Source organism: Pavona decussata, unplaced genomic scaffold (assembly GCF_977016875.1).
Source record: "Pavona decussata unplaced genomic scaffold, jaPavDecu1.1 SCAFFOLD_322, whole genome shotgun sequence".
Taxonomy (NCBI): Eukaryota; Metazoa; Cnidaria; class Anthozoa; order Scleractinia; family Agariciidae; genus Pavona; species Pavona decussata.
Window position 1 is genome coordinate 1,170,637 of NW_028145712.1, and position 26,864 is coordinate 1,197,500.

General features: G+C 37.8%; 3 protein-coding genes across 3 annotated transcripts in view; 2 read left to right on the forward strand and 1 right to left on the reverse strand.

Moving 5' to 3' along the window:
• Positions 1-2,005: 2,005 nt before the first annotated feature.
• Positions 2,006-20,739, reverse strand: LOC146453854 (armadillo repeat-containing protein 2-like). The gene is made up of 17 exons (XM_085096166.1): positions 20,372-20,739; positions 19,006-19,132; positions 17,876-18,622; positions 16,993-17,095; positions 16,298-16,473; positions 15,194-15,244; positions 14,460-14,605; positions 13,916-14,015; positions 12,620-12,760; positions 11,912-11,998; positions 11,564-11,660; positions 9,809-9,931; positions 8,380-8,493; positions 7,335-7,467; positions 6,188-6,268; positions 5,405-5,484; positions 2,006-4,533 (listed from the first exon to the last, which is right to left on the reverse strand). Exons 1-17 carry the CDS (start codon positions 20,593-20,595, stop codon positions 4,367-4,369), a joined length of 2,697 nt encoding a protein of 898 aa, XP_084952292.1. The 5' UTR covers positions 20,596-20,739; the 3' UTR covers positions 2,006-4,366.
• Positions 20,740-20,780: 41 nt separating this feature from the next.
• On the forward strand, positions 20,781-24,100 carry LOC146453855 (anaphase-promoting complex subunit 4-like). The gene has a single exon (XM_085096172.1). It carries the CDS (start codon positions 20,894-20,896, stop codon positions 23,216-23,218), a length of 2,325 nt encoding a protein of 774 aa, XP_084952298.1. The 5' UTR covers positions 20,781-20,893; the 3' UTR covers positions 23,219-24,100.
• Positions 24,101-24,249: 149 nt separating this feature from the next.
• LOC146453856 (sorbitol dehydrogenase-like) overlaps positions 24,250-26,864 on the forward strand; it is a 7,237-nt gene continuing 4,622 nt past the window's right edge. Inside the window, exons 1-3 of the mRNA XM_085096115.1 lie at positions 24,250-24,368; positions 24,458-24,491; positions 24,885-25,049. Coding sequence (XP_084952241.1) covers positions 24,312-24,368; positions 24,458-24,491; positions 24,885-25,049 — 256 coding nt within the window. The 5' untranslated portion in view covers positions 24,250-24,311. The remainder of the gene's footprint in view (positions 24,369-24,457; positions 24,492-24,884; positions 25,050-26,864) is intronic.

The following is a 26,864-nucleotide window of genomic DNA, read 5'->3' on the forward strand; positions in this document are numbered from 1 at the left end:
TACATTTTGGTTTCGTTAAAAATACGACATAAAATCCACTGACTTGGCTTTTTGGATAAACTGACAACTGTTCTAGAGATCTTTGGTAAGAGTCTTGCTAGAAGTTCTAACTGATATTAAAGTCACAGGCTTATTTTCCTGTGTTTGCTACTACAGTTGTAGAATTATAAATTGTGATGGTATAGGTTTAAAAAACGATAATGATGTATCAACAGTATTATTCAGTCAGTATTAAACACAGGCATACTTGTTCAAACTCCTGTTTGGAGAATTTGGATTTCCCTTTTTCCGAGTATGTCTCTGTCACTGACTGAATGATACATCATTCTCACTTATGAAATTATTCTTTCTAAGGGCTTTTTGTAAAGGTGAAAATGAAAAATAGATGCTCAAAATTTTGACACGATTTTGACCTTTGTTATTTTGAAGTTTGCGAGTGGCTTGACACACCTTGAGTAAAATACAGGAACGGCAAAGTTCAAAGTGATATTTTTCAGCATTATTATTTCATTTTAATTAGTCTAAAAAGCTCTAAATATCGTACTTAGAGAGACTAAATTTATTATTAAACCAACACAGCCATTCAAAGCATATTCCACCACACAGAGGATAGTTTTGTAAGCTTGTAATAATTTAATAAGTCTTTTGATGATGACAAATAAACCACAAACCATAATTTTGATATAAGCAGCTGGTTGGGGTTTGTGTCTTACTGGAATGCTATGGATGTCTGAGTCTGAGAAGGGGAAACTACCCTATATAAGCTACACAGGTGTGCCTTCCCTCAAGGGGTATGGTTTTAAGCAATTTTGGACCAAAAATTTGGTAAAGATTTGAACCATTTGGTCTAAAGTCTGAAGACAGGTATGGATTTTAGAGGCCAGGTCTGAAAATAATTATGGACTTTACAGGTCGTGTCTGGGGATGCGTATGGATTTTTGAGGTTGGGTCCAAAAACATTGAAAGATTAAAATTTTTGGCCCCAAATATTATCAGAGTGTAAAGTGCTGGATAACATACCCCCATCAAAATTCTGAGGAGTACACCTTGCCCCCCTCCCCAGGTCCCAGAGGGATCATAAGACCAACAATAGTTGTCAGTTTTAAAGAGGTATCCATCTTACAGAGGTGTTCACCCCATACCTCAGGAACACCCCACGATAGTGTCTCTGCCAACAATTTTGCAATATTGCTTGTAGTGCCACTGGACTAGTGGAAAATAAGTGCACTATTATAACAATGAATTTCTTCCTTCTAGCCCTGAATACCATGCCATGAGTGTGCAGATAAAGCCAGGAACTCCTTCAACAGAAGATTTGCTGAATATTAGTGCTCATATTATGTCCAGTTGGGAGTTGCTGGCAAAGGTCTTAGGCTTCCATGACCCAGAGCTTGACGAACTCATGGCAGACAATACAGAAATATTTGAACAGTGCTATCAAATGCTTCTGCGATGGAAACAGAAGTGTGGCTCACAAGGAAGTTACGAGGCATTAGCTCAAGCGTTAAAACATCCTGTTGTGAACCAAGAACATCTTGCCCTTCAATACTGTTACAAGCTGTAAAACACTTGGGATTATACTGCATAATTTAATAAAATACTATAAAAAATACTATAGGGCATGTGGCCTAAGGAGACTTGATGCGACTGTTCTTGTGGAGTACCCAAGATAGGATAGTACAGGGGAATGCAAGCACTTTCCTTCTAGATGAAAAATTTTTAAAATTGCTAAAAATGCTTGTTTTCAGCAGTTTGAGTTTTTGACGTAAATTAAAACATACATCTGTCTTGCGTAAAACCCTTCAATTTGTACATGAAAATAAAGAAAATTTAATAAGTACACACTTATTAATATATCGCTCAAAATTAATAAGGTCATCACATGTTGGTAACATCAATCAAGATTTGTTGTGCAGATTCTACTCACATCATATTTGGATGTGTAGGCAAGTTTGTTATATTTTAAAACATCCATCAACTATCTAAAATATAGACACATTGAAGCTAAGGTGGCAGAGTTTTTTATTTTATTTAAAATTCTTTTCTTTCCACACTCTTCCAAAGATAATAAATAAAAATGAATATTTAAAGCTTATATGTACAAAACACACCAATTAGTTAATACACATTCTGCACCTTTATACTTTTTACAACCTTTCGACATGGAAAAACAGAAATTAACTAATAACGATGTGCTTCTATTTTATCCTTGGTTCAATTTATATTTTCCTTTGTTTTGTATATGGTTAAGCTATCTAGTAGGTTTATTACTTTAAGACTAAAGGCTTTAATGATAATGAGTATAAAACAAAGAAAAATAAAAATTGAACCACAACATCTATATTTTTCTTTTCTATATATTAACTGCAGTGAGGTCAAAGTACTGGAAATACTGTTTTTCCTTCAACAAAAGTGGACATTTTTGGCCCAAATGATGCCAGGTCACATCACTTTTCCCAAACCAACTAAATGGTGTTTGCACATACAAGTTCATTCCAGTTCCCTGTTATGGCTCGGTACTCATCTACATAGTTAACCCTTTAAACCCCAATATTATTGATATCAACATACATACTCTCCTAACTGTTCTCCACATATTTTTATGAAAATATAAGGGAGAATTTGTTTAAACAACGACTTTTCTTTGGAGATCATTTCCCATATTCTCATGACATCTATGCTTCATTAAATACTGATGACGTAAGGAGAAACTTCATGTTGATCACTATCGGGACTAACAGCGTTAAGTTTCATTAAGGACAGTCCCTACTATTGTTACTGCGCATACATTCTGTGCATCTCGAGATACTTGGGTTTCCTAAAGGTGGTGCCAACTAATACACGGATATTTTTGCACGCTTTAAAACTATGCAGAGAAAGCAGGTGTTTCAATAGCCCTTGCTAAGATCTGCTTTCCCCTCATAGTCACAAGCCACAAAAAATACTTCTTTATTAGTAGGCACCGTCCTTAAAATCTTGTACCAGCACAAGCTGTATAATTATAGGCTATTGAGGTGAGACTGGGAAGCTATAATTATGGGGCCAAGTTCTCATTCTGGCATGAAAACTTGCACTAATCGCTAGTAGTGTCAATGGAGTACAGTATGGCCATTCATTTCATGCTTATTTTAGTTTTGAAGATTCAGTTTTAACAACAGAGTTGATAAAGGCAATTTGGCCACCATAAAGAGATTTGAGAGCTGACGTTTCAGTGTTAACCCTTTGTCAGAGCAAATAAAAAGACGAAGGGCTAACGCTTGAAACGTCAGCCCTCAAATCTCTTTATGGTGGCCAATTACCTTTATACTGACTGTTTATAAAACCAAATATTTGTTTCCACCCCCCCCCCCCCCCCACTGATGTAGCATCACATCACAGTTGGTTGGCCGCTAAAATAAGCTGTTGTTAAAATGAATTTATTATGAAGTGCAAAGAACCTGGCTCTCTAAGGGTGAAATAATCCTTTCTAGAGTGACACCTGAGCTGAGCCATTCCAACTTTCAAGTTTGGACATAATCCTATCCAAAAAGATGATTGATCACTTTATTTTAAATAATAAATAAAAAGAATGTAAGGGTTTACCCTGGTATTAAAACTTCGCTAGTTCCTGTTGTTGTTTTGTAAGCTATTGTTTTCCTGCACTATACAATTTAAACTTTTTTCAACTTATTTTTATGTCAACCATGCTGAGCTGTAAACGTTTCACACCAATGTCAAGCTGCATTAACATGTTTATCCCTAATGTCAAAGAACAAATTCTCCTAACTTGTCCCCATACTTTTCTTATAAAAGTACTGGGGAGAAGTTATCAAAATATCAAGAAAATTCACCTTGAGTGATCATATCCTTAATTCTCATGACCTCAGGGGTTGAATAAGCATGATATTATAAGGATAAATTGGATACTGACTGATCACTGTTAGCTGACTTAAAGGGTTTAGCAGTAACCTATGCTACCAGTAATCTTTGGGGAGTTTGAAATTGGGTGGTCTTGGATGATGATCGATATATAGCTACAGTTAATTATTAGATTATGAGCTCAAAATTTCTATTGCGCGATAGTTGATTCGGGCGAAATAATCTAAAATTTTGTTTTTATAATAGTATAAATCTACTAGTCGTTCAAAACTTGACAAGACAAGTTCACATTTTATTGAATAACAATATAAATAGGTCAGGCCACGTGCTACTCACTATCTAGGACAGAATAGTGAGTAGAGTAGCCAACAAGAGGACAGTATTCATGATAGAACGCTATTAGATTTATACTAAAACCAGATAGATAACAATGTCTACCAACAGGGAAGCATACACATGTATCCAAACCAATCCATCTCATGCAAGGTTCAAGGAGTTAATGCCGTTGCTAGCTGGGTATCTCTAATGGTACAAGGTCTGTGTGGTGCAACTTGACTCTCTGGAGCAGATGTTCACCAACAGGTACAAACTGACCCTCCCACATGTCTCGCAGCACTTCTGGGATATTTGACTCTGCAGCTTCTAATTCACTGGGATCAAGGGCTATGTCCTCATCTGAAAATGAAAGCAATAATTAAAATACTTCAATAACCTGAATAAGTGGAATCTTCAAAGGGAGTAAGCCCATCACTACATTTGTGCTTGTAGCTATTGGTACACACATAAAAATAATGCAAAACTGGTGGGTGCAAGTGAAGTAAAGTAAAACAAAATAAATAATAAAAATGTAAGGGACAGAGCGAAAGGGGCAGTATAGTGCAGCTAATTTAAAAGCTCCCTCAGCTCCTTGATCATGATAACGTGAAGATCTTTCCAGTTGTTTAGAGTCCTTTGTTGCAAAACTGTACTAACATCTTATACAGGATAAACTGTAGCTAAATCAGTGTTTCCTGGAAAAGTGCAGGTGAAGGGATGAGCATAATATTATTACAAAAAATATTATTACTTGTATTGTGCAAATTAGCATGTACTTATGATCAAAGGCGCATGACAAACTAATTTAAAGGGAGTTTAAGCAGCTACTATGGTGACGGCAATGAGAACATCACAAAACAATAGGATTTAACGAAAAAAAAAATAGCCCTGCACATGTGTTATAAATTTTGGTACATTTCTTTACTGTCCTCTGCCAAACAGCAATGTGAAATGACCAAATTTAATTATTCAAGGTTTTGAGGAGATTGTTAGCACATGATGGTAAACTTTTCATTTTATGTCTAATCTTGAATGCTATTCCCACCTGTTCTGTTACTGGATAGTTTGGCCACATTGTACAAGTTGAACAAATTGGAACAAAATTTTAACTTGTAAGAGGATGAGAAATGACACAGGCTCAAACCATTTTTGTTGTTTTTGAAAGCTGTTGGGTCTTCGAATCTAATCTTGTCATACTCATAAATTTTAAAATTAAAAAAAATCATCATACCCAGGTATTGTGTGAGAATATCCATCAACTCTAAAGCCTCTTGCTCACCAAATGTCTCTGAGGAGCTGGTTATCTTGTCACTAAAACCCAAGAGAGAAAGAGTCAAATAAGCTGTACAATATTGCCAATGTTCTCTCATGAGAAAAATAAGTTTTAGGGGCAACTTTAGAGACTTTTTAAACAATGACACTACAGGTCTAGCAATGTTTCTACAAGCCTGAGACTTCCTAAGCCTTGTAAAAGAAATCAAGACTTTGAGATGGAAAAAAAACTTCATGAGTACAAGACCGTAAAAGTTTGATTGAAATTTTGTGAGGTGTGTAATTTTTGGAGGACCATCTGTCAGATTGTACAATTAGATAACTTTATACAGGCCATCATTTAAACCAGCATAAGCTACATGTAAAATAGACCTGCCTGTATAAATATTGCTTACAAATAAATAAATAAATAAATAAGTAAATATATAAACATTTAAATAAATTTACTAGGTACAGTGTAAAAGAACATTAATTTGCAGGACAACATTTTAATTTTGTGAAGTAACTTTACAAAATTAATGATTCAATAACAACATGGCTATTTACAGCCTTTACTAATTTACAAAGCCTGAAAAAGCATTAAAAAATACTGTTAATTTCTCTAACGAACAATTTTAGGCTGGAGAGAGTTGATATATCCAATGAGTTAGCAGCTAAACATGAAAGATTATTAAAACATAACACAGAACAAGTTACCTACTTCATCATTATTAAACTTTATGGTGATGTTCAAATGACCTACCTATAGTTCCAAAGGATTTGACAAACCATACTTGATAACTGCCAATCATGCTTGCCAAAGTCACGCAACACATCCACCAGTCTAAAAAGGAAAGAGTGAAGGGAAAATGACTAACGAAAGAAAATTTATGACATCACTGTCAATGATCATGATGCCATGAAGACATGGAAACCTTGTTGCTACTTTTCTCCCTCTGTTTGTAAATCTGCCTTCTATCGTCTTTGAAACATCTCCCGTATAAGAAAATTGCTATCCATTAAAACCACTGAGACTCTAGTCCACGCTTTTATAACCTCCAAGCTGGATCACTGTAACTCTCTTTTATACAATGTTCCGAAATATGTTATTAAAAAGCTTCAGTCAGTACAGAATGCCGCGGCTCGACTGATCACAGGCTCTTGCAAGTATGACCACATAACCCCTATTTTATTCGACCTCCACTGGCTTCCAGTTTCCGAGTGAATTAAATTCAAAATAATTCTGCTCTTCCACAAAGCTCTTCACCAACAGTCCCCCATCTACATACAAGACCTGATACCCTGCTATTCAACTTCAAGAACGCTCCGGTCGACGTACGCATTTCGCCTGTGTCATGTCAACTATAATCTAAAGTCGTATGGCTCCAGATCGGCCCCAGAACTCTGGAACAAACTACCTATTGACATCCGTTCTTGTGACAATTTAAATCTTTTTAAACGTAAACTTAACACTCATCTTTTTTTCGAATTATTTTAAACAGATATGATTTTTTAAAACTTTGTAAAGCACTTAGAACAGATCTGGATAAGCGCTATATAAGTAGTTATTATTATTATTACTATTATTATTATTATTATTATTATTATTATTACTATTATTATTATTATTATTGTTGTCAATGTGAAAATGCATCTCACAATCTTCTCTAACATGACTACGGTATAACTACAAAATTACCAGGTAGAACTAAGACTAAAAACGTTTCAGATTTTAACATTTAGGTTAAAAATAGAAATCAAGTCATTTGGTGTAAACATGAGGCTAACATTATTTCAAGCTTCAAGGCTTAATTCAGAAGCACACCTCCACCCAAAATGTCTCGGCTGCAAATTTGCTGCCTCGACATGGAAGAACATACTAGGTGTTTTCTTAAATTATTAGTACTCACTTTTTAATTCCATCTTCCTCTTTTAACTTTGGTTTGATCTGTTCATCTATCATGAGGTTGATGAGTACACCACATGCCGTAAAAACAGTTTCTCTCTCACCAGCATCCAATAACGCAATCATTATCTCGTCAACTAAACAGAAATGACCAACAAAGAGTTATTATATTACAGCATTCTGACAAGAAATTGAATTTTGTAAGATGACTTAAAGTGTATACATGTATGACATAATTTTTTTATTTGCTTGATCAAATGTTAATGTTGTTCTTATATGATAATCAAAAAAAAAAATTCCTCATCAATTTTTCATCCCTGCATTTGAGGAATATATTAAACATGTCAAATTTCACTTCTGGTTGGATACAATACTGCGCAAGATAGGAGACTGGGGATGGAAGGGCTGTGACGACAATAGAGGAAAGTTTTGTCTTGTGGTTTCTCTATTTCTCAGTTGTTTCATTCCGATTATTGAACAATCCCATTCATACTTTCGTCCACATAGTTTTCTTCCTAAGCACACAAAAAAACATCTGAGGAATAGAGGTGAGGTAATAATAATAATTATAAAACAGGGGAAACGGCTGTTAATTTGAGTTAGTGCAAGATCAGTAGGAAGGCAGACTTTTTACTCTAACTTATAAAATTTGGTATTACTGCACTTAGTAGTAATGTACAAGTAACAAGAGCTTAATATATAAAGAAACAATAGAAGGAATTACATTGCAACAAGGAAGGTATTCTGCAAATGATGTTCCCAATGCAAATGTGATGAAAGAGGCAAAAAGAAATACTAAGTCTTAGCCATGAACTACTCCCCCCCCCCCCACCCCCGCCCTCAATAAAATACTGTATAAACTGACTCAGATTTGCCTGACTGAATTATTTGTTGTGTGTCCATAATCTAACATCAAACTATTGCAGCTAAGTTAGCATGAAAGGGCAACTGTTCCTTGGAAAACACCCTAGTTGTAACTGTTTGTCCAGCAAAACTGCCCTGACAATGAAAAAGAATGGATGCTATGTAATGACTTTTAAATAAATTACCTTTATGTTCAGCAAGCACTGCTCTGACCTCCCTGGATCTTGAGAAGTTTCCAAAAACACGACTGGCTTCCACCATTGCGTCCATATTCTCTGGCATTAGCAATGATATAAGCACTGGCAAAACATCATCAAGCAAAATGCATTAATAATATAAGTACACTGTATTAAAAATAAATTTTAACCACTTACATGTAGGATTCTACTTTTTTATAAAACTCTTCTTACATTTATATTTATATGTTCTCATTTTTTTACAGTATAGAAACAAATTTTGTTTAGTATGCACCATGCATCCAGAAGATACTAAGTGAACTAAGGATTCTGGGATTTCAAAGATGTAACAGAACCCTCACTGGTTCAAACGAACTTCACCTATTTACTAAAGGGATGTTATTGCAGCTTGCATGAGATTCCATCCTTTTCCTGGACATAAACAGTGTTTTCAATCTGGTCATAATAAATTATTTTTATTCATGTCTCTGCAGACTAAACCAAGTTATTTTCAGCCTTCTGAAATTCTGTTCAAGTCTGGATGATGTTTACATAACAAAAACATGGGTTTCAATAATTTTTGAAGAACGGGACCAACAGAGCTAGCCAGCAATTTGACTAAGCACCTACTGGTAAGAGTACTCCTTGACTTCCAATTTGCCCAGTTCAACACTATATCAATGTAAAGTTCCAGAAAATGTCTATATCCCCCCACCACCCCCCCCCCCCCCAAGAAAAAAAACAACAACAACAACAACAACAACCAACCAATGGATTGAAAATTCCAAGCTCTGGAGGTAGGGGCCCATCAAACGCCAAGAATTTGAAAGGAAAGTATGAGACTAAAATGTTTTTTTCAGAGGGGTAGGGTGCTCCTGTGTACAAGGGATATATGGATGTTTTCTAGAATTACACCTGACCATACTCCACACATGAAAGATTGCTGAAAATTCCCAGGGAGAGGGTGATCTGATTAGATACAATGTACAGTGGAACCCTGCCTTATGGCCACCTCGGTAATATGGTCACCTCGTTATTACGGCCACGTTTTTTTGGCCTGGCAAAACGGCCATACATTTTCCTATAAAAAAACCCTTGTTAATGCAGTTACTTGTAGTACGGCCAACGGCCACATTTTATAATCCCAAACAGTAGAATCCTTTATAATTTCACCCCTTTAATACGGCCACTCACACTAAATTTAGTAAACGAAAACACATGTGACATGCCAACTGTTTAATAAAGAGAACAGCTGTTCGTTTGTTTGTTAAAAGTGTGAACACGATATATTTGTCATTACGGCCCCTAAGTCATGAAATTTGACCCTGTCCCGGTAATACGGCCACGCTGTTAATACGGCCAATTTTTTTTTACCCATTAGTGACTGTATTAACAGGGTTCCACTGTAGTTGATTGCCTCATGCTGCCATTGACTTACTCTCTGTGATCTCTACTTGTCTCTGTTGTACAACACTGCCAGCATCATTGTAGAATGACAGGTTATTGAGTGTTGCCACTGTGTTTAGGACAAGCTCTTCACTGTTGGCCGCATCTTTAAGATCTAAAACAATCCAGTAAACATTTCAGGGAGGATCAAGATCCATTTTCTCCTTATCAAAAGGCTGTGAGGCAGGCAGGTAAAGAGATTAAAGACAACAATCAAACAGGGGATATTGTTTTCAGTTCATGTAACTGAATGTTTGGATAAATCTGCATGGAACATTGAAAGTAATAAACAGAAGATTTGAAAACTTATTTTAAAGTTTTTTAACCCTTTGACTCCTGTCGTGTTGCCATGGTTTTCGCATACATTACCTTTTTTCTGGAGCGGCTTTACGAGATAAACTGCGCACTAGATAAATAAATATTCTTGGCTTCCAAAATTAACTGCATATTAAACTGGAATGATTAAACAAATGTTTTCCGACGTAAAATAATATGGTTACCGATTAATCATTTGCCAAAAAACACACTTGAACGCAAAAATTGCTAAAATTCACGGCATGTTGATGAAAACCTTTGGCATATCAAATTTCAACCCGCTTATGCAAATTGCCCTTGATTACGCATCTGTTTCTTCTCAAACGAATATATGAATTGACAAAGACTCAAAAATCAACAAAAAGCTTTTCCAACAAAACTTTTTATTGAAATAAACAATATATTTGCTATTAGAGGCAAAAAACTTTCAGTTTTTTTGCGTGCGTGCAAACACGCATGTAAAATTTGAAGACGCTCCGTGTTTGTACAAAGCGATCACTCGCAGTAAATTCGGGCACGTTTGCGATGAAAATTACAGAAGTTACAGAATTCTGGTTCAAATCATCACTTAAACTATTTGTAAAAAGCAAATCCACATCGGAAAACATCATTTACCGTGTTGTCACCATTGTCCTGGTCTTATAAACTCTGTTTGGCATAAGACTTACTTCGGTAGCGGCGTGGAAATATAAGAGATCACAACGCGAAACGGCTTTTCGCCGTTTTTTAACGCCTCCAAGTTCTCTTTTTTGACGGTAGATTATTGTTCACGGTTATTTCTTTCCATTGTGAGCTTAAAAAAGATGTACTTGCTTTAAAAGATGAAAAAAACATCTCTTGAAACTTCAGGACCGATTCACACGCGGCACCATTTTGTAATTTTGCTCAGCTCCATGCGGTAGGTTCAAAAGGATCCTTTCCCCTACCCCCTAAAATGCCTTAAAATATGCGCAAAAGACAGATTTTGATTGGTTTATCATTCTACTAGCTATTGTGACCTTTTCAGGACGAAAAGAACTCCAGGAGGGGAGGGAGAACGTATCGAGTTTCATGCGCGGAGCATGCGCGAGGGACGGCCGGTTTTGGCCGGTGTAGGAGTCAATGGGTTAAGTATTTTAAAATAAATAAGAATCACATAAAAAAGTTAATCAAAATGGTAAATAGGTGAGAACAGACTATTTTTGAAGAAAAATTTTTAATTGCCACCAGTAACTGTTTTTTTTTTTTTTTTTTTAGAAGAAGTGTCTCCAGTTGTGCCAGAGTATAACAATGTGTTTTAAAACCCTGCTGTGCTTCCGCATCCAATAATTGGATGCCAAAATTATTTTGGTTTCTCAGCCACCTCCACACTATATTGGTGTGAAGTCATCCTTGACTTGAAGTGCTCTTAAAAAAAAGGTCATGATTTTTTAACTTAAAAATGTCAGCTTACCAAGAATCTGGATCAAGAGATCAACAAATGGTTCATTGGCAGCAATACCAGCTCCAGCTTCTTCATTGATGGAAAGGTTGGCAATAACTCTGATAGCCTGCAATTCAAAGATTGAACTCCATTTCTTCTGAGAACTGTTACCTAACCTGCTACACGAAATATCAGGCATATGAAAAATAAAGGGCGCCAGAAAGAGCACTATGCACAAGGGAGGGAGATACAGTGTACGCTTGTCTCCCTCCCTTGCAAACCCCACTCTTTCGTGAACCCTATTACTTTTACCAAAAAAATGACAGTACTACTCAAAACAAAAGAAAAATGAAGAACAAAGAACAAAGTGACAGCTACCTTGATGAGAACTTCTTCATTCCTGTTAGGTCCTTCATTTTCTCCATTAAGTTGCTTTTCCTCAGCTGTAGGTCCATTCTTCAAAACCTTCAATCATTTACACGCAATGAACATTATCATTTATAGCTCAACACAGTGCTGGCGATAGTTTCTTCCAGTCTTATCCAACTGCATACTGGTCAAAATGTGTTTTTAGTTATTTTCAACAAGAAAAATCTATTCTCTCATATTGGGGCACAATCCCCAGTATGATTATTGAAAGAATACCAGAATTCTCTGGAAAACTTAACAAGCTATAAGCTAATGTATAATGTTTGAGCTATAAGTTATTTTACAATAACTGTCCAAATTTCCGTGCGCTGATTGGCTCTTAGCTATTGTCTATAAGAGTACAGATAATAAAAATGATGTCAGATGTAACGCATGCGCTTTCTCAACGAAAAAAAATAGCTAATTCCGCTCGTAATTTTTCCATGTTATAGTAAAAAACAATTGACGGCAGTTTTCTATGGTCTATACTCTTATAGACCATAAAATGATGCCATAAAATGTCCCAAACTTGGCAGTGAAACCACTCGCCTGCGGCTCGTGGTTCCACTTGAGTTTTGAACATTTTTTGACGTCATTTTATGGTCTATAAGAGTACAGACCATAGAAAACTGCCGTCAATTTGTTAAATGTTGAATCATCTACAAGAACGCTACAAACCTCCATCTCCAAGTTAAAGTATGTCTGCATCACAGACACTAACACTTCCATGAAGGACTCATCAGAGAAAATGGCCTCTCTTACTTTCTCACTCTTGGATGTTAAATTGCCCAGAATGAAGCAGACACGAACAACCAACTCCTGTTGGACAATCAAGCAAAATGTTCAACATGAATACTGATATATTAAACAAACATAAAGAATCAAACTTAAAAATGGGGCCTTTTTAATTTTAAGGTGTGACTAAGAAAGCCGCAAACACTAAGAATGATTTTTGGAATGTCTGCTGTTCTATGACCAATCTGATGCTAGATCAACCCGAAAAAAAAAAAAAGAAAAAAAAAAACCAACAACACCATAAACTACCACCATCACGGCTTGCAGATTATCCAGCTCATATGTGAGCAATGGTTTTCTTTCCCAACAATTTAAAAATACAGTTCAAATAATTCCAGTGTTCAAAGCTTTCTTAGTTGTACTGAAGGCTGCTTTAAATTATGTACTTTGTAGCAACAATGTACATGTATGTATTTATTTTTGACCTCTTCTCTCTCCTCTGCCCTCCCAATCCCCACCCCCCCCTCAAAAAAAATGTTAGGACATCCCCAGTTTACTACCATTGCCTAACACATTTTTTTAAATCAGTCATACACTAAACTTTTAATAAGTACTTTTTTCTTCATGACTTCTGAGAAAGAGACTGAAGTTCTCTATAGCTACACAGTTTTCCACTGTCTTTTTTGTAGTAAAGAAACTAACTACAATAGGCCAGTTCGGAGTTGCTGTGAACCTCATTATCAAAGCGAGGCTAAGTGCAAAGTTTTTATTATGAAAATTAGTTTTCATTCATATGCAAACAAAACTAATTTTCATATGAAAAGCTTTTGCACTTAGCCTCGCTTTCATAATGAGGTTCACAGCAAATCGGAACCGGCCTATTTAGTTCTGACAACAAGGTTTTAAAGGGGTTTTAACAGGGTTCCAGGGTTATAGGGATCCAGAAACATAAGGCTCTTGGCTAGGCTCAAAATGGCCTCAGGCTCCAGGCTCTGAGCTCCACAGGAGAAATAATTTTGGGAATCCAAGGCTCCAAAGACCTCTGCCCCCTTTTGGACCCTGAGACAACATGTGGAGACTTAACGATAAAACCCTTTGCATGCCTGTTAGAATGAGACCAATCTGCATGTACAGCTCCTCAATTATTGAAAATTAATAATTACAGCTTGTTAAAAAGAAATCTTATTGTCTAAAAGGATATTAATTTTACACAAAGATCAACAAAGAAGATCTCCTTACTTGTTTCTTTTCATAGTCTGATAAGATTTTCCGTAGAGATTGAAGCCAAGTGCAGGACTCTGACAATTCAATGCATGATTCTGTGTACAATGTCAGCTTGCTGTGGCCAAAAAATGGTTGCAATGACTTTGTTGAATCCCATGACGTTAGAACACAAAATTATTTAGAACTTATACTCATTTAGTGTTAGTAAGAGAGCATGCAGACACAATGATGAGACATCTGGGCGACAAAAAATAATTAAATTCTAAATTTGCTTTGTTTGGGGGCTGGGTTAAATAACAAGACGGTGAAATCATACAGTCATTTTAGGAAACGCCATCTCGAAGCATTGAGCACTAGGGCAACATTATCGACACAATGTCAATCCTGTTATGCAGAAACACAACCTTGGCCCAGTTGCTCGAAGCATGGTCAGCACTAACCCGGGTTAAATGCCATGACAACCTTTAGGTTTTAATACCTCTTAACCAATGGTTGGCACTAACCATGCTTCGAGCAACTCAGCCCTGCAAATTAATAACTCCCACATGTATGATCTCACCTTAAAGCTCTGCACACATTCCACACTACATCATTATCAGATGAATATGGCCCTAGAACAATGGCCAGGTTTCTAATAACCCCAGTACTGAGAAAGATCTCCTTGGCACCCGTGACATCAGCAAGATTCCGAAGACCTCCAGTCACCTGCAAGATGGAGTAAGGTAAATAACTGAAAGGATAAATAGAGTTCTAAAGTGTGACGTCACAAATATTTGAATTTTTGAAATTATGGCATTTGCTAGTATATTCGGAGAGGGCATGATGAAAAATGTCTACTTGCCAAAAATCAGCATCTTATTGCAATTTGGGAGGGAGATATTAGCTCTGTTATGCCGTGATGACTCCATACCAATCCTTCTAATTTTGTCTCAGTTCCAAACATTAAGAACTGAGACAAAATTAGAAGGATTTGTATGGAGTCCCCAGGGCATAACAGAGCTAATATCTTGCCCCCAAACTGAATGACCGTTATTGAACATACTTCAGAATGTTGACAACTAAAAATTGGATTTACTCAGATTGATGTGATTAAAAGCTAGCAGTCATTGACACTTTGCTGTGGGTCCTCTCTACACTAAGTTTGACATAAATAAATGTAATTAAATAATAACAGGCTTATGGTGACCTCTGAACATCAAATTAATAATTTACTTTTCATTATTTGCAATCTAATCAATCACTCAACCTAATTTTATTAACACCATCGCCTACTACAAAAAAAAAATCACTTGCCTGAACAAGCAAACTTGTAAACTGTGAATTTCCTTTCATGGACATCAGCACCTAACACAGATGTAGAAAAAGTTAGTTTCAAATCTTGCATTTTTGTGCAGTTAGGGTTTCAGCACATTATAAACTCTGCAGGTGGATAGCATTACATCAAAGATCCGGCACTACTTGCTTCAATTACTTTTGTTGGTGTCAGGCTCTACGTAAAGACAACTGACTAAATACACGTCATGTTAAATGTCAAATGTAATGAGATTTTAGCACAAAATTGAAGTTATGTTGGCAAGCCGTAACTCTCCGATACTGCAGAGTCACCCAACAGGCAATTCTTTATTGGGTCTACGTTAGCGGCACCCCTTCAGCCCTGTGCTGGATCCCCATCAGGGAGGGGGGTAATTATTATTTCCTTCTCTACTGGACTGGCAGGCTGAACTTGGTCCCAGAACATTACCCCACCCAGGATATGCCCTTCTTTGCAGTAGAGGCATGAGGTCCCCTGACTGTATTTGCTGAGGCCCCTTATCTGGTGGGTTCATCTGCTCGGTGGGTTCTATGCAAGCCTTGCCAGTACATTCCCTTACCCAATTTAAATTTGATTTTATTTTGTTTCGCCTACGCACAGGAAAACAGAAAAATAATAACTGGCATGTAGACAGGGAGACCACAACAGCTTAACCAATAAATAATTATTATAGCAGATCCATTTCAGTTCACAAGAGAGTTGTGTAGTTTGTTTCTGTGAGCCTATTTTCTAGGAAATTTTTCACAGAAAAATGAATCTCAAGTTACCAGTAATTGTGGTAAGTTAATTCCAATTATTATCCTTTTTTATTGTAACAACATTTTTGTTCCTTTAAAAGAGGTGTAATTTATATTTTTGTTGTTCTTTAAAAACTTGTTTACAATTTCTTTCTAACCACATTCTTGCACTAAAATTCACCATCTGTCATAAATCTCTCATCTGGTATGTGCATTTAGGCAGCTGTTTGTTCTATAAAGTGTGGCACCAGTAACACAGCAATGAATGTCATACAACCACTCTGCAATTCCCAATATTAAGGGCAACATCATTGTTTGTGTTTAAGACGTCCGTTATCACAAACTTACATCTTTACTGACGGCAACAAGAATTTGTCCTAAACTCTCTATCCCCTCAAGAGAAACCAACTCCTTTTGAGTAGTGGGATTGTTACTTGAAAGATGCTTGATGGCTCCTGCTGTGTATACCAGGGCATCATGATGGCTGCCTATCTCACAGCTCTTGATAGTGTCTACAAGGTGTCCTGAAACAAAGAAAAAAAAAAGGGAAAAAAATAAACATTGAAAGCAACCATTACTGGTAAAATACTGGCAGATGGGCTTCACTTCAGATAAACTGTCTCCACTTTACATTTGGAAGCTCATTAATTGAATGGCAAAAGGTTAAATTTGGGAGAGCAGGGATGGCGCAGTGGTGAGAGCACTCGGCTACAAACAATGTGGCCCAGGTTCGATTCCCGGACTCAGCGTCATATGTAGGTTGAGTTTGTTGTTGTTTCTCATCCTTGCTCTGAGAGGTTTTTCTCCGGGTACTCTGGTTTAAAATCATCTCCTAAAAACCAACACTTTGGAAAGCGTTCATTAACACTTAAATAAAGTGATTGTTTTTATTCATATTTTTTTTTATTAAAAGTCAAGTCTTAAGAGAGAATCAAACAAATAATTAAATGTTACTCAACTGGACTGAAAGTGAATTGTCAAGACTGTTCAATAACCAAGAAACTCTTGACAATAACAAAAAGAGATTGTGAACAATGACTTACTTAGCATGTCCTCTTCATGGAACAGCTGATCATTTTTCTCTGTTTTAGCTACTCTGTACACAACCATACATATGTTGGTTAAATTATTACCCGTTACTTTCATCTGCAATTAAAAAAGTAAATGAAGTTAAATCTCGTTCCATTTCCATTGAGATAGATAGATAGATAGATAGATAGATAGATAGATAGATAGATAGATAGATAGATAGATAGATAGATAGATAGATAGATAGATAGATAGATAGATAGATAGATAGATAGATAGATAGATAGATAGATAGATAGATAGATAGATAGATAGATAGATAGATAGATAGATAGATAGATAGATAGATAGATAGATAGATAGATAGATAGATAGATAGATAGATAGATAGATAGATAGATAGATAGATAGATAGATAGATAGATAGATAGATAGATAGATAGATACTTTATTATAAACACCATTGCAGCCATAAGCTGAATTACGGGATATTTACAAATTCTAATAATAACAAAGAGAACTTCCGGAAAAATTTTATCAATAAGTACATGTAATATGCCTTTTAAAAATTATGATCGTACAGAAACTGACATTTGGGTCTATGCAGAATTCCCTCAATTTTGGCATATTACCTACAATTCACTCCAGAAAATGCAGCTCACTATTTTTTTCCTCCAATGCTTGGCTACAGGTTCACAGTAGTTCTGTAAAAATTATGTCAATGAAGCAGACTTTATTTCCATTATGACAAATGCCACTTCATTGCCTTTGTTTTCACTTGCAAAGGATAATTATTAACAGGTTCCTTTGTTCTTATTTTGGAGGTTTTACCAAAGATACAATTAACTTCCTTCCAATAAGAAGTAACATTACTACTCAGTGAATGGATGTACTTACAGAAAGAATCAACTTGCCAAGCCTTAGCAGTAACCTTGGTTCAGTGATATCCAAAAACTTAAAAACCGTCCTTAAAATCTCTCCTCTTCTTCGTGCTGAAAAGCTTCCGCTGGCCTTTCCAATAAGACCTTTCTTTTCCAGTGCATTCCACAGTTTTAAACAATCATGACAAAGCTCCTTCACGTTCCTCTCAGCAAATCTCTCCTCCATTTGACTCAATAAAGGTTTCACATGCTCGTCGTAATAAATAACAAGCTCGTCCTTTGGTTTGTCGTCCTCTGGTTGAGATTTCTTCTTACGTTTATCTCCACTGCCACCTCTCTCACTTCCTTTTTTGCGTCTTTCCATAACTGGAGATGTTTGTTCATTAGTTTGATCCCCAGAGAGCACAGTGGCATCTCCACGCTCAAGAGGACCACTCTTGACACGAGTGAGGGAATTGACAACTGGTGGGCTGCGTTCCTTAGGCCCACTTCTAACTCTCCTTGTTCCAACAACATCCCTTGGCACAGCAGGGGGTATTGGAAAAGCCTCAGCAGAGTTACGACGAAAGGGGTCAGCCAAAGCTGGGGACGTTCTTGATGGAGATCCCTTTTTTGGTGGAGAGGGACAGAGTTCATGTTGAGGTTCTTTATCTTGCTGACCGATAACAGCATTACGCAGTTTCTGGTTGAGTTTGTCAGCACTTAACTCCTCGGGAGGACCTGGTAGAGAGCTCCGTATAGGCCTTCTGCCTTTTCCAGAGGGCTGAGGAATCAACAACGACAACGTTTAATAGATTGTCAACAAAAAGTTTTTTTTCTTTAATATTATCAATTGTGGCTGGTTTCATAGCCAGTTGTTATGTTTTCAAGAGTACTCTGCTTATCCAGACCTGTATTTTTGAGAAAAATTCGGATCCCTTACCCAAAACTACAAATTAAAACTTCCACCCCTCGTGCCAGAAAAGTACACAGCCTGGTCCTAAAAATAAATCCTACTCCAAGTCTAATGATGCCAGATCCGAGTCCTAGGATCTTTGAACACTGCCACTCCTTTGAAATCTTACCCCATATGCATCTTGCCAAAACCCAGGCTGCTGACAGTCTGGGCATCAAGATTATTACAAAAAAGAACGGTGAAGAACCTACCACACCAGATGGTGGAGATGGAAGAACAGAGTCACCAAGTGGAATGTACGGAGCATTCTCTATAGGGGTCAGCCTCCTTCCTGATGGTGGACGAGATGATTCTCCTTCAGACTGGTAGCTACCTAAGCTGTAAATGAGAAACTGATGTATTAATAACCTACCTCCACGTACAACCAGTCCTTGGTTGACTCAGTTGGCCACCAATTTGGGTGTGTCAGTGTGTGTTGCATGCTTCTTGAAATCCTTACATTATTTCTGACAACAATATGTGATCTTCCCTACTCTATTTCAGACCACACCCTTAATATTGTAAACACTCTTTGAGCTCGTCAAGCACTCCTCCCCAAAATCATCTGTGCAGGAGGCTATTAATATTGATACCCCATTACACTGCACCATCACAACACAAGTTGCATGAATCGTTACCTAGTGTTCCACAAAATGCCCTGAAATGAACTTGTCTCTTAATATTTTTGTTGCAATCATCATTGCACAAAGAAGAACCAACTCCTACTTTTTGCAACTGTTGCAGCAACAAAAAAATTGAGAGACATGCTCATTTCAGGGCATACTGCACTAGACAATGATTCGTGCAACTTGTGTCAAAATTAAAATTGGGAGGCACGTTGCGAGAAAAATTGCCTAGTGTAACAACGCCTTAAAGAAATTAGCTGCATTTTATTTTTTATCTTTTTACAATAATGCTTTCAATGTACTATAACAGCTGAAGAAAACGTTATCTATTTTAAAAGTTACGACCAATATGCTGTAACCATATAATCAGCAATCGCTTTCTCCAAAACATGTAGTTCTAAAAATATAAATAATGACATTATCAACTGCGTAGATAGTTGAAAAAAAAAGTGTTAGAATTGGAAGCATTTACACTACAAAGTTTTTAAGGCGTTAATTATTAAAGTAAAGTCTGGGTCTTCAATTTTTCGGGGGAAAAAAAACATTAACATCACTATTCCCCCTTCGCCCAATTTTTTCTTCAAGAGTACGTTCCGAGGGAGACAAATGTGCCTAAGTCTGGAGATAAACTGTAGCAGGTTGACATCTTGATAAACACCTGCACGTGAAGTGCGTAATTTTTAGAATCCTCTTAGCAAAATTTGAATATTGGAGAAGTACACAGTGATTAAACATGAGGTTATGAGGTCAAATGTGAGCAATTAAGGGCATCTGCCTTGTACAAGTGAGAGCTGCTTGTTCCAGTGACGTTACAATGTTGACAATAAACGCAGCAGTAATCAAATAAACTAACAACTGACATTTCACAAATATTTTGCACTCAACACCAAACAGTCGTAGCAAGTGAGCTGATAGTATTACTGCTGTCTACAAGCGCCCAGCTAGTTTATACCTGAACGCAGATGGTGGTCTTCCCTCGTACGGCCTCGACGAGGTTCCTCCAAATAGAGTTCTGTTAGATTCGACTGGTGTAAAAGGCCTCTTGGTGTCTAAAGAACGGAGAGAAGACCGGGCTTCCGCAACAATGTTTGCGCTTGTCGGGCCGTCTGTCGCATAGAACGGACGGTTGGAAGCCTTTTCTCCTTTGCGCGATTTCGGCGGCCTAGGAGGGTCCATTGTTGACAAAGAAACCTGAGCTACATTCTTATATCATTATGAAGTAGACACCGCAATAACCACATTGCCAGACAAATTATACCATTTAGATTTTTCCAAGGTTACAGCGTTCGTTCCTAAGAACGCCTTGATGGCCGAACTCGTTCGCGCGAAACCTCGATCCCAGTTCAAGATGGCGGCACGAGAAGTCGTCGAGCAGCGTTCCGAAGTTTTTCCGATTATGATTACCCAATCATAAAACACAATAGTGGTTTCGTACAATTGTCGTGAATCATCGGACTTGGTCACAACAAAGAGGATGACCGTGTCAGCGGTCTCAAATATTCGAATACCGTATTCCAAAATGGCGGGATCATGCGGATCGTTTCGGCAGCTCGAAGACAAGCCCTGTTCTGCGGAGATACTTTATCAAGAATGGTCTCCGAAGATGGATTTACTCGCTCTTGTGACTGTCGAGGGAGAAGTGTGGTTGCAGAGGCTGTCTTGGAAACGAGTGTGGTCGATTTCTGCCTCAGAAGCCGGGCGGGCCCTGACTGTTTCTTGGAGACCTGACGGCAAGATTTTAGCCGTTGCATTCAGCGATGGTGCAATCAAACTCTTCGACATCGAAAACGCTGAATGCGTTCATAAAACTCAAATTGAGACGGCGCCTACATCCTTGAATTGGATAGAAGAACAAAAGAACAACATGGGCGATGAAACGCTTCTGAAGGATATGCACATTTTCGTTGAAAAGTCAAACCTCTACCTTCCTTCTCTTTCACACCTACCCAAATCTACTGGAGCCTTGTTTTCAAAGGAAGCCTCACAGGAGGAATCAGATGACCCCAAAAAGCTCAAGTCCTTGCCCGAACAGTTGAGCGTGTTGGTTGTTGGTGATAGCAGCGGAGCTGTTCACTTGTTTCTTTATGGCATTTTCAAGTGTGCGTTAGTAAATACTTCAGATGCCTTTCAGAAGCGACAACATTGTGAATATCAAGTTATCAGTGCTACCGTGTCACATGATTTAAAGGTGCTCTCAGTGGTTGTCAAGGCAAATGACCACAGATCAGACAAACAACCGGTGTTTTTAATGCTATATGACACAGGTCTCCTTTCCTCGAGGTGCCGTGAGCTTGTAGTTGTTGCTAAGAAAGTGGGGGAAGTCTCCTGTTTGATGGAATATTTTTATAGCACGTTGCAATCCATGTCAGATGCTTGGGAAGACATTCTTCTTGAGATGGGTACTAAGTTAACGGAATTTGCAGCACAGCGACTAACAGCAGGATCAAGTGTGAGCAGTGAATTTCTAACCTTGCTTACTCGAGGTGTCACAAGCCCCGAATTGCAGTCCTTCCTGATTCATGATCTTACAGAAAAAGGCCTTAAGAAACTAGGAAACAGCATTGAGAATTCATACACAAGTATACAAAATCTTGCTTTGAAGCACTTACACTGTGTCACACAATCTCTTCTGTACCATGTGACAGAAATTCACGGCATGTCAAGGTGGAATGAGCATTTTGGCATTTTGGGACTTTCAGAGTATGATATCCAAACAGTTGTCACCAGCCTTGGCTCTATTATGTTAAAAACGCAAGAGCTTGTCCATGTCATTGAAACAAGCCTCAAGAGTTTCAAAGCATTCTTTCAGTGGTTGTATTACATCATTCTGAGCCTCTCTGATGCTGAAATCCCAGACTTTGTGAAACAGAGGAGTCAACGAGAAGTTATACTTGTGTCAAATTTCATTCAAGACCAGCTTGCCGTCAACAGTCAAGGAAAGTTTACCTTGGAGAGGGTTGGACAGTATTTTGATCCTAAACCTCTTGCCGTGAAACCTCCATTTGGAAACAATGACTGGACACGGTTTGTTGATGGTCACCCAACACTTAACTCCAGTCCACTGCTAATACCCAACAACTCAACTGACTCACTGATTAGTTTGTCAACACAACTGCATAAACATGTTCAGAAAGCCTTTGCAGAACCAATGAACACAGTCAGCAAATCAATCTCTTGCTGGAATTACTTCCCACTCTGTGAGATTAACAGTAGCAACACATCCTCTCTTTGTGTCACTCAAGCCTCAGTAGGAACTCCTGCACATCCAATTGTGGCTTTTCTTGATGATGACAAGCTCTGTGTTACCTCTTTCAAGACAAATCAGCGTCAGTTATTTTTCACAAGAATTTGTGTTGACAATCTGTCATCTGACATTGAACCAGTGAAATACTCTTTCTCTGATGTAAAGTTCTATGATGCAGAGTTTTTGTCAGTTTTGCTTCAGCAACAGAAGTTAGATGACAGTGATGATGAAGAGGACAGCCTTTCAATACTGGCTCAAATTCGTTTCCAATGGCTTGAAGAGAAGGACTTTTGTGACGTCACCCCAGTCAAAGAAATCTGCATCAATTCACTCTCAGATCCTCCGGCCATCAATGTAGGTCCGAGAATCACCCATTACCGGAAACTGACTGGATTGAGAGCAAAGCATTTGGCTGTCAGTGGAACTCGAAAAGTGTCCTGTGTGTTGTCATCGTCACGGAGACATGTCCGACTTTTTGAGATGGATGCTGAAGATGAGGAAACAGAGGATGAAACTGATAACGAAAATATGAATGATTGCTCTGAAGAGCAGTAAATCAAACTCTCACACAGCTAGGAGAAAGTTTTACCAGTCAGAACTCTTTTTTGGTGGGGGTGTAGATAAAATCTTAGTCTGTTATTATCGAAATAGAACCTCATGAATATAATTTTTTTTGTTTGTGCAGTGGTAAAACTTGTTTTGCGATGTCTCCACTCTCCATTACCCTTCTCATTATAACATGACTGATGTCTTCTGACTGTTAATCTGTAAACTAATTCACCTGCCCTCTCACTTAACTGCTGCCGGCAAAGTGACCTTGGTTTATTGCATTTTGATAGTAACGCTTGAAGAAGGTGCCTTAAGGCCACAACTTGGTGCCAACTATTTGCACCTCAAAAATGACCAGCCAAGGAAGCCATGCTGCATGGATGTTTAGGCTTGATTTCCGCCCCTTCTTCGGGTCCGTCTTTCCTCCCCATGAGCTCATCTTCCTAAACAGGGGCTGGTAATCCAGCCTAGAAGGTGCAGCACTGAAGAGTTGTGCAAGATTAGATGAAGAGGCCCTCGTATTTTGCAAGGGAGATTGTGGTGTTGCGAATGACCTCATAGGTTTACTCAGGATGAACACGACAACAACTTCGTATATTTAGTGTCAAATCTATCAGACTATTAAATTTTTGACAGTAATAAACAAATTCAAAAGCGGTGTGCACTTAAAATATGTTAAAATCTTGGCAATGATGGTGACTCGAGATCTAGTCACTGAAATTTTTCTCCAGCTTTACACCTTTATTAATGGCAAAAACCTACACTCAATTTTGGTTACTATTAGGACCAAACATACCTATTAAAATTTCTGATAATCATTTATCACAAACTGGGCTGCTTTGAACAGGTACTTCAAGAATCAAATGAATAAAATGCAATCAAAGGAAACAGATGTTCTTCTTTTTCTAAAATATATCAATGGTTTGGATAAACAATCTATCCTATATTCCCACCCTGTTATTTCATGTTGACCTCTCACATGCATCACTTCCGGTTACGCGCGTGATTCTGTGTCACGCGGTTCGAACTTTAGTACCCAGGCTGCCAGAAATACAAGCAACAGCAAGACTTCCCCTCTCAACTTTGCACCCTTCTCGCTATGGCGTCGAAAAGTAATCTCTCCGCTGTCCTCCGAAAAGTGGACGATCTTGTCTTGGTGAGATAAAGTTTTACGCTTCTCTGAGGTTCATTTACTTTCAGGATTTTGTACGATGGAACAAATTTTTTGTGTTTTTCGGTTTGTAGGAAGAACGCCCTATCCCGCAACCTGGCAAGGGCGGTAGGTATAAACTCCGTCGATTTTCTTTCCAGTTTGAATAAACCAAATGTCGTACAAATGTTTGACTGCCTTTTGGGACTGTGGAATACTTGCTTTAAAGTCGTCTTTTTAAAGTTTCTGCAGAGTTTTTTAACAGTTATGTGGCACACAGTCGACAGTTAGAAATCTTACAGGCAAATGATTTAATGAGATTCAAACTGTCTTTGAAGTATGCGTAGAATAAAAGCCTTTCTCTAGAATAAAATAGCCTTTACTAAGCCAGGCATTGAAGGAAATTTATCCTTGAGTGTATCCTCGGAGTGTTCGGTCAACTGAGTCAATCTATGACCGTCATCTATGTTTTCGTGACAGTCTTGAACCTCTTTTGACTTTTCTATTGTTGCCCAATCGTAGAGGTTCAAATTTGCATGCATGCGGTTGGAATCTGTGGATCAGATGTCCATTACTGGAAGAGGGGAAGAATTGGCGACTTTATCGTCAAGGCACCCATGGTTCTGGGCCATGAATCAAGTGGGGTGGTGTTTTCAGTGGGTGAAGGAGTTACACACCTTAAAGTTGGTAAGGACTTTTTTTCCTCTTAATATTCCTGTTCATCCATTATACAGTTTTGTTGGGTGGAGCCAGGATTTTAAGAGTGAAAACGTGGCTGTAAATACGCAACAGGTGTAAGTCTTTTTGGTGTTCTAGGGGCATCCCTCAGCAGGAATTATGAATATTTCATTCATGGCTCATGAGAGCCAAACCGTGCACAGCCTGAACCTTATTGTGAATTAATACTACAGTGCGACACACCTTACTGTGGCCACCCAACAAACTTTTTTTTACAAGTTAGCCAATCGGGATATGCAAATTTCATTAATGGTCATGCCTCCTTGTAAAGTCCAACAGGCAAGTGACGCAACAACGAATTTTAATTCATTAACAGTAATGCCTCCTTGTAAAGTCCAACAGGCAAGTGACACAACAATGAATTTTAATTCATTAACGGTCATGCCTCCTTGTAAAGTCCAACAGGCAAGTGACGCAACAACCAATTTTAATTCATTAACGGTCATGCCTCCTTGTAAAGTCCAACAGGCAAGTGACGCAACAACCAATTTTAATTGAAAACGTGCTCTTTTGTAGTTTATGGCTACCTTGTAAAAAAAGTTTGTTGGGTGGCCACTGTAGGGTGCGTTGCACTGCAACGCAACAGGATGGGTACAGAAAGGGGAGGCCAAATTGTTGTTGAGGAACCTAGTGTGTCACCTGATGACTTAATATATAGTTTTACTCAATTTTCCATTTCAACTATCCTCTTGATGTTTATGACATGAAAATGACATTATTTAGCAAACAAATAATAATAATAATTATAATAATAATGTTTATTTCTTATATTAATTGCGCAGTCTAACATGCTATAAAGATATGATCGAATGCGCTTTACAAAATCCTAATATAAAGTAATGAATGGCTAATCTAAATAATAACAACAATTATAATAATTTACGATCTCAGGAAAAACAATAAAATTAAAAATTATATGAGTTAATAAGAGAACTAATGAAAAGCTAATTTAAAAATATGTGTCTTTAGTAAAGCTTTAAAAGTATTCAATGATTGGCATTGTCTGATTTTTAAAGGGAGTCGGTTCCATACTTTAGGCGCGACATTTTCAAACGCCCTATCCCCTAGTGTCTTTTTTGTTCTATAGGTATTATCCATTAGAAGTACGCCCTGGTGTGATCTCAACTGGTACCGCGAGCTCTCATTGATTTTTATCAAGTCTAAAAGATACTGTGGTGCGATGCCATAGATACATTTGTGAACTAACATTGCTATCTTGAATTCTATTCTGTGGGTAACCGGAAGCTAGTGCAGGTTGAACAAAGAATTTAAGTAGATAAAAAAGAACCAACAATGCTTCTTCCGACGAAAAAACAGTTACTGTAGTTTGAGCTTCTCATAAGGCTTGGGGGAGAAGTTTTAGTCCTGGCTTCATTCCCACTTTGAAACAGTATGTGTGTAAGCATGTCGATCTCCCAAGGGGGGGGGGGGGGGTACTCCATTATATGGGCTATATAGGTATGTGCAGTGCCAGAGGGTATGGTTTTTCAGCCGCTTTGGTCATAAATAGGGTACTGATTTTAGCCATTTTACCGCCATTTGGTAATAAATAGGGTATCGATTTTTGCACTCTAGTCTTGAATTCGTTTTTTTTTTTTAGAAGAAACTACTTTTATATTATGATATTTACGGCAACTGTGTACATGCCGCAACGGCTTGTCACGCGCTCCAGTCACGTGCTGGGCTCCAGGGGAGTTTTGAACTGAAGTTGACTAGACACTATCAGGTCATAAATAGGGTATCAAATTTTTGGTCCGGTCATAA

Coding starts and splice junctions, on each gene's coding strand:
- LOC146453855 (XM_085096172.1), top strand. CDS start 20,894: ATGACCGTGTCAGCGGTCTCAAATATTCGAATACCGTATTCCAAAATG.
- LOC146453854 (XM_085096166.1), bottom strand. CDS start 20,595: ATGGACCCTCCTAGGCCGCCGAAATCGCGCAAAGGAGAAAAGGCTTCC. Junction 15,245..16,297: donor TTGTTGCCGTCAGTAAAGAT/GTAAGTTTGTGA, acceptor CATCTGTGTTAG/GTGCTGATGTCCATGAAAGG. Junction 6,269..7,334: donor GAGGAAGATGGAATTAAAAA/GTGAGTACTAAT, acceptor TTTCCTTTTTAG/ACTGGTGGATGTGTTGCGTG.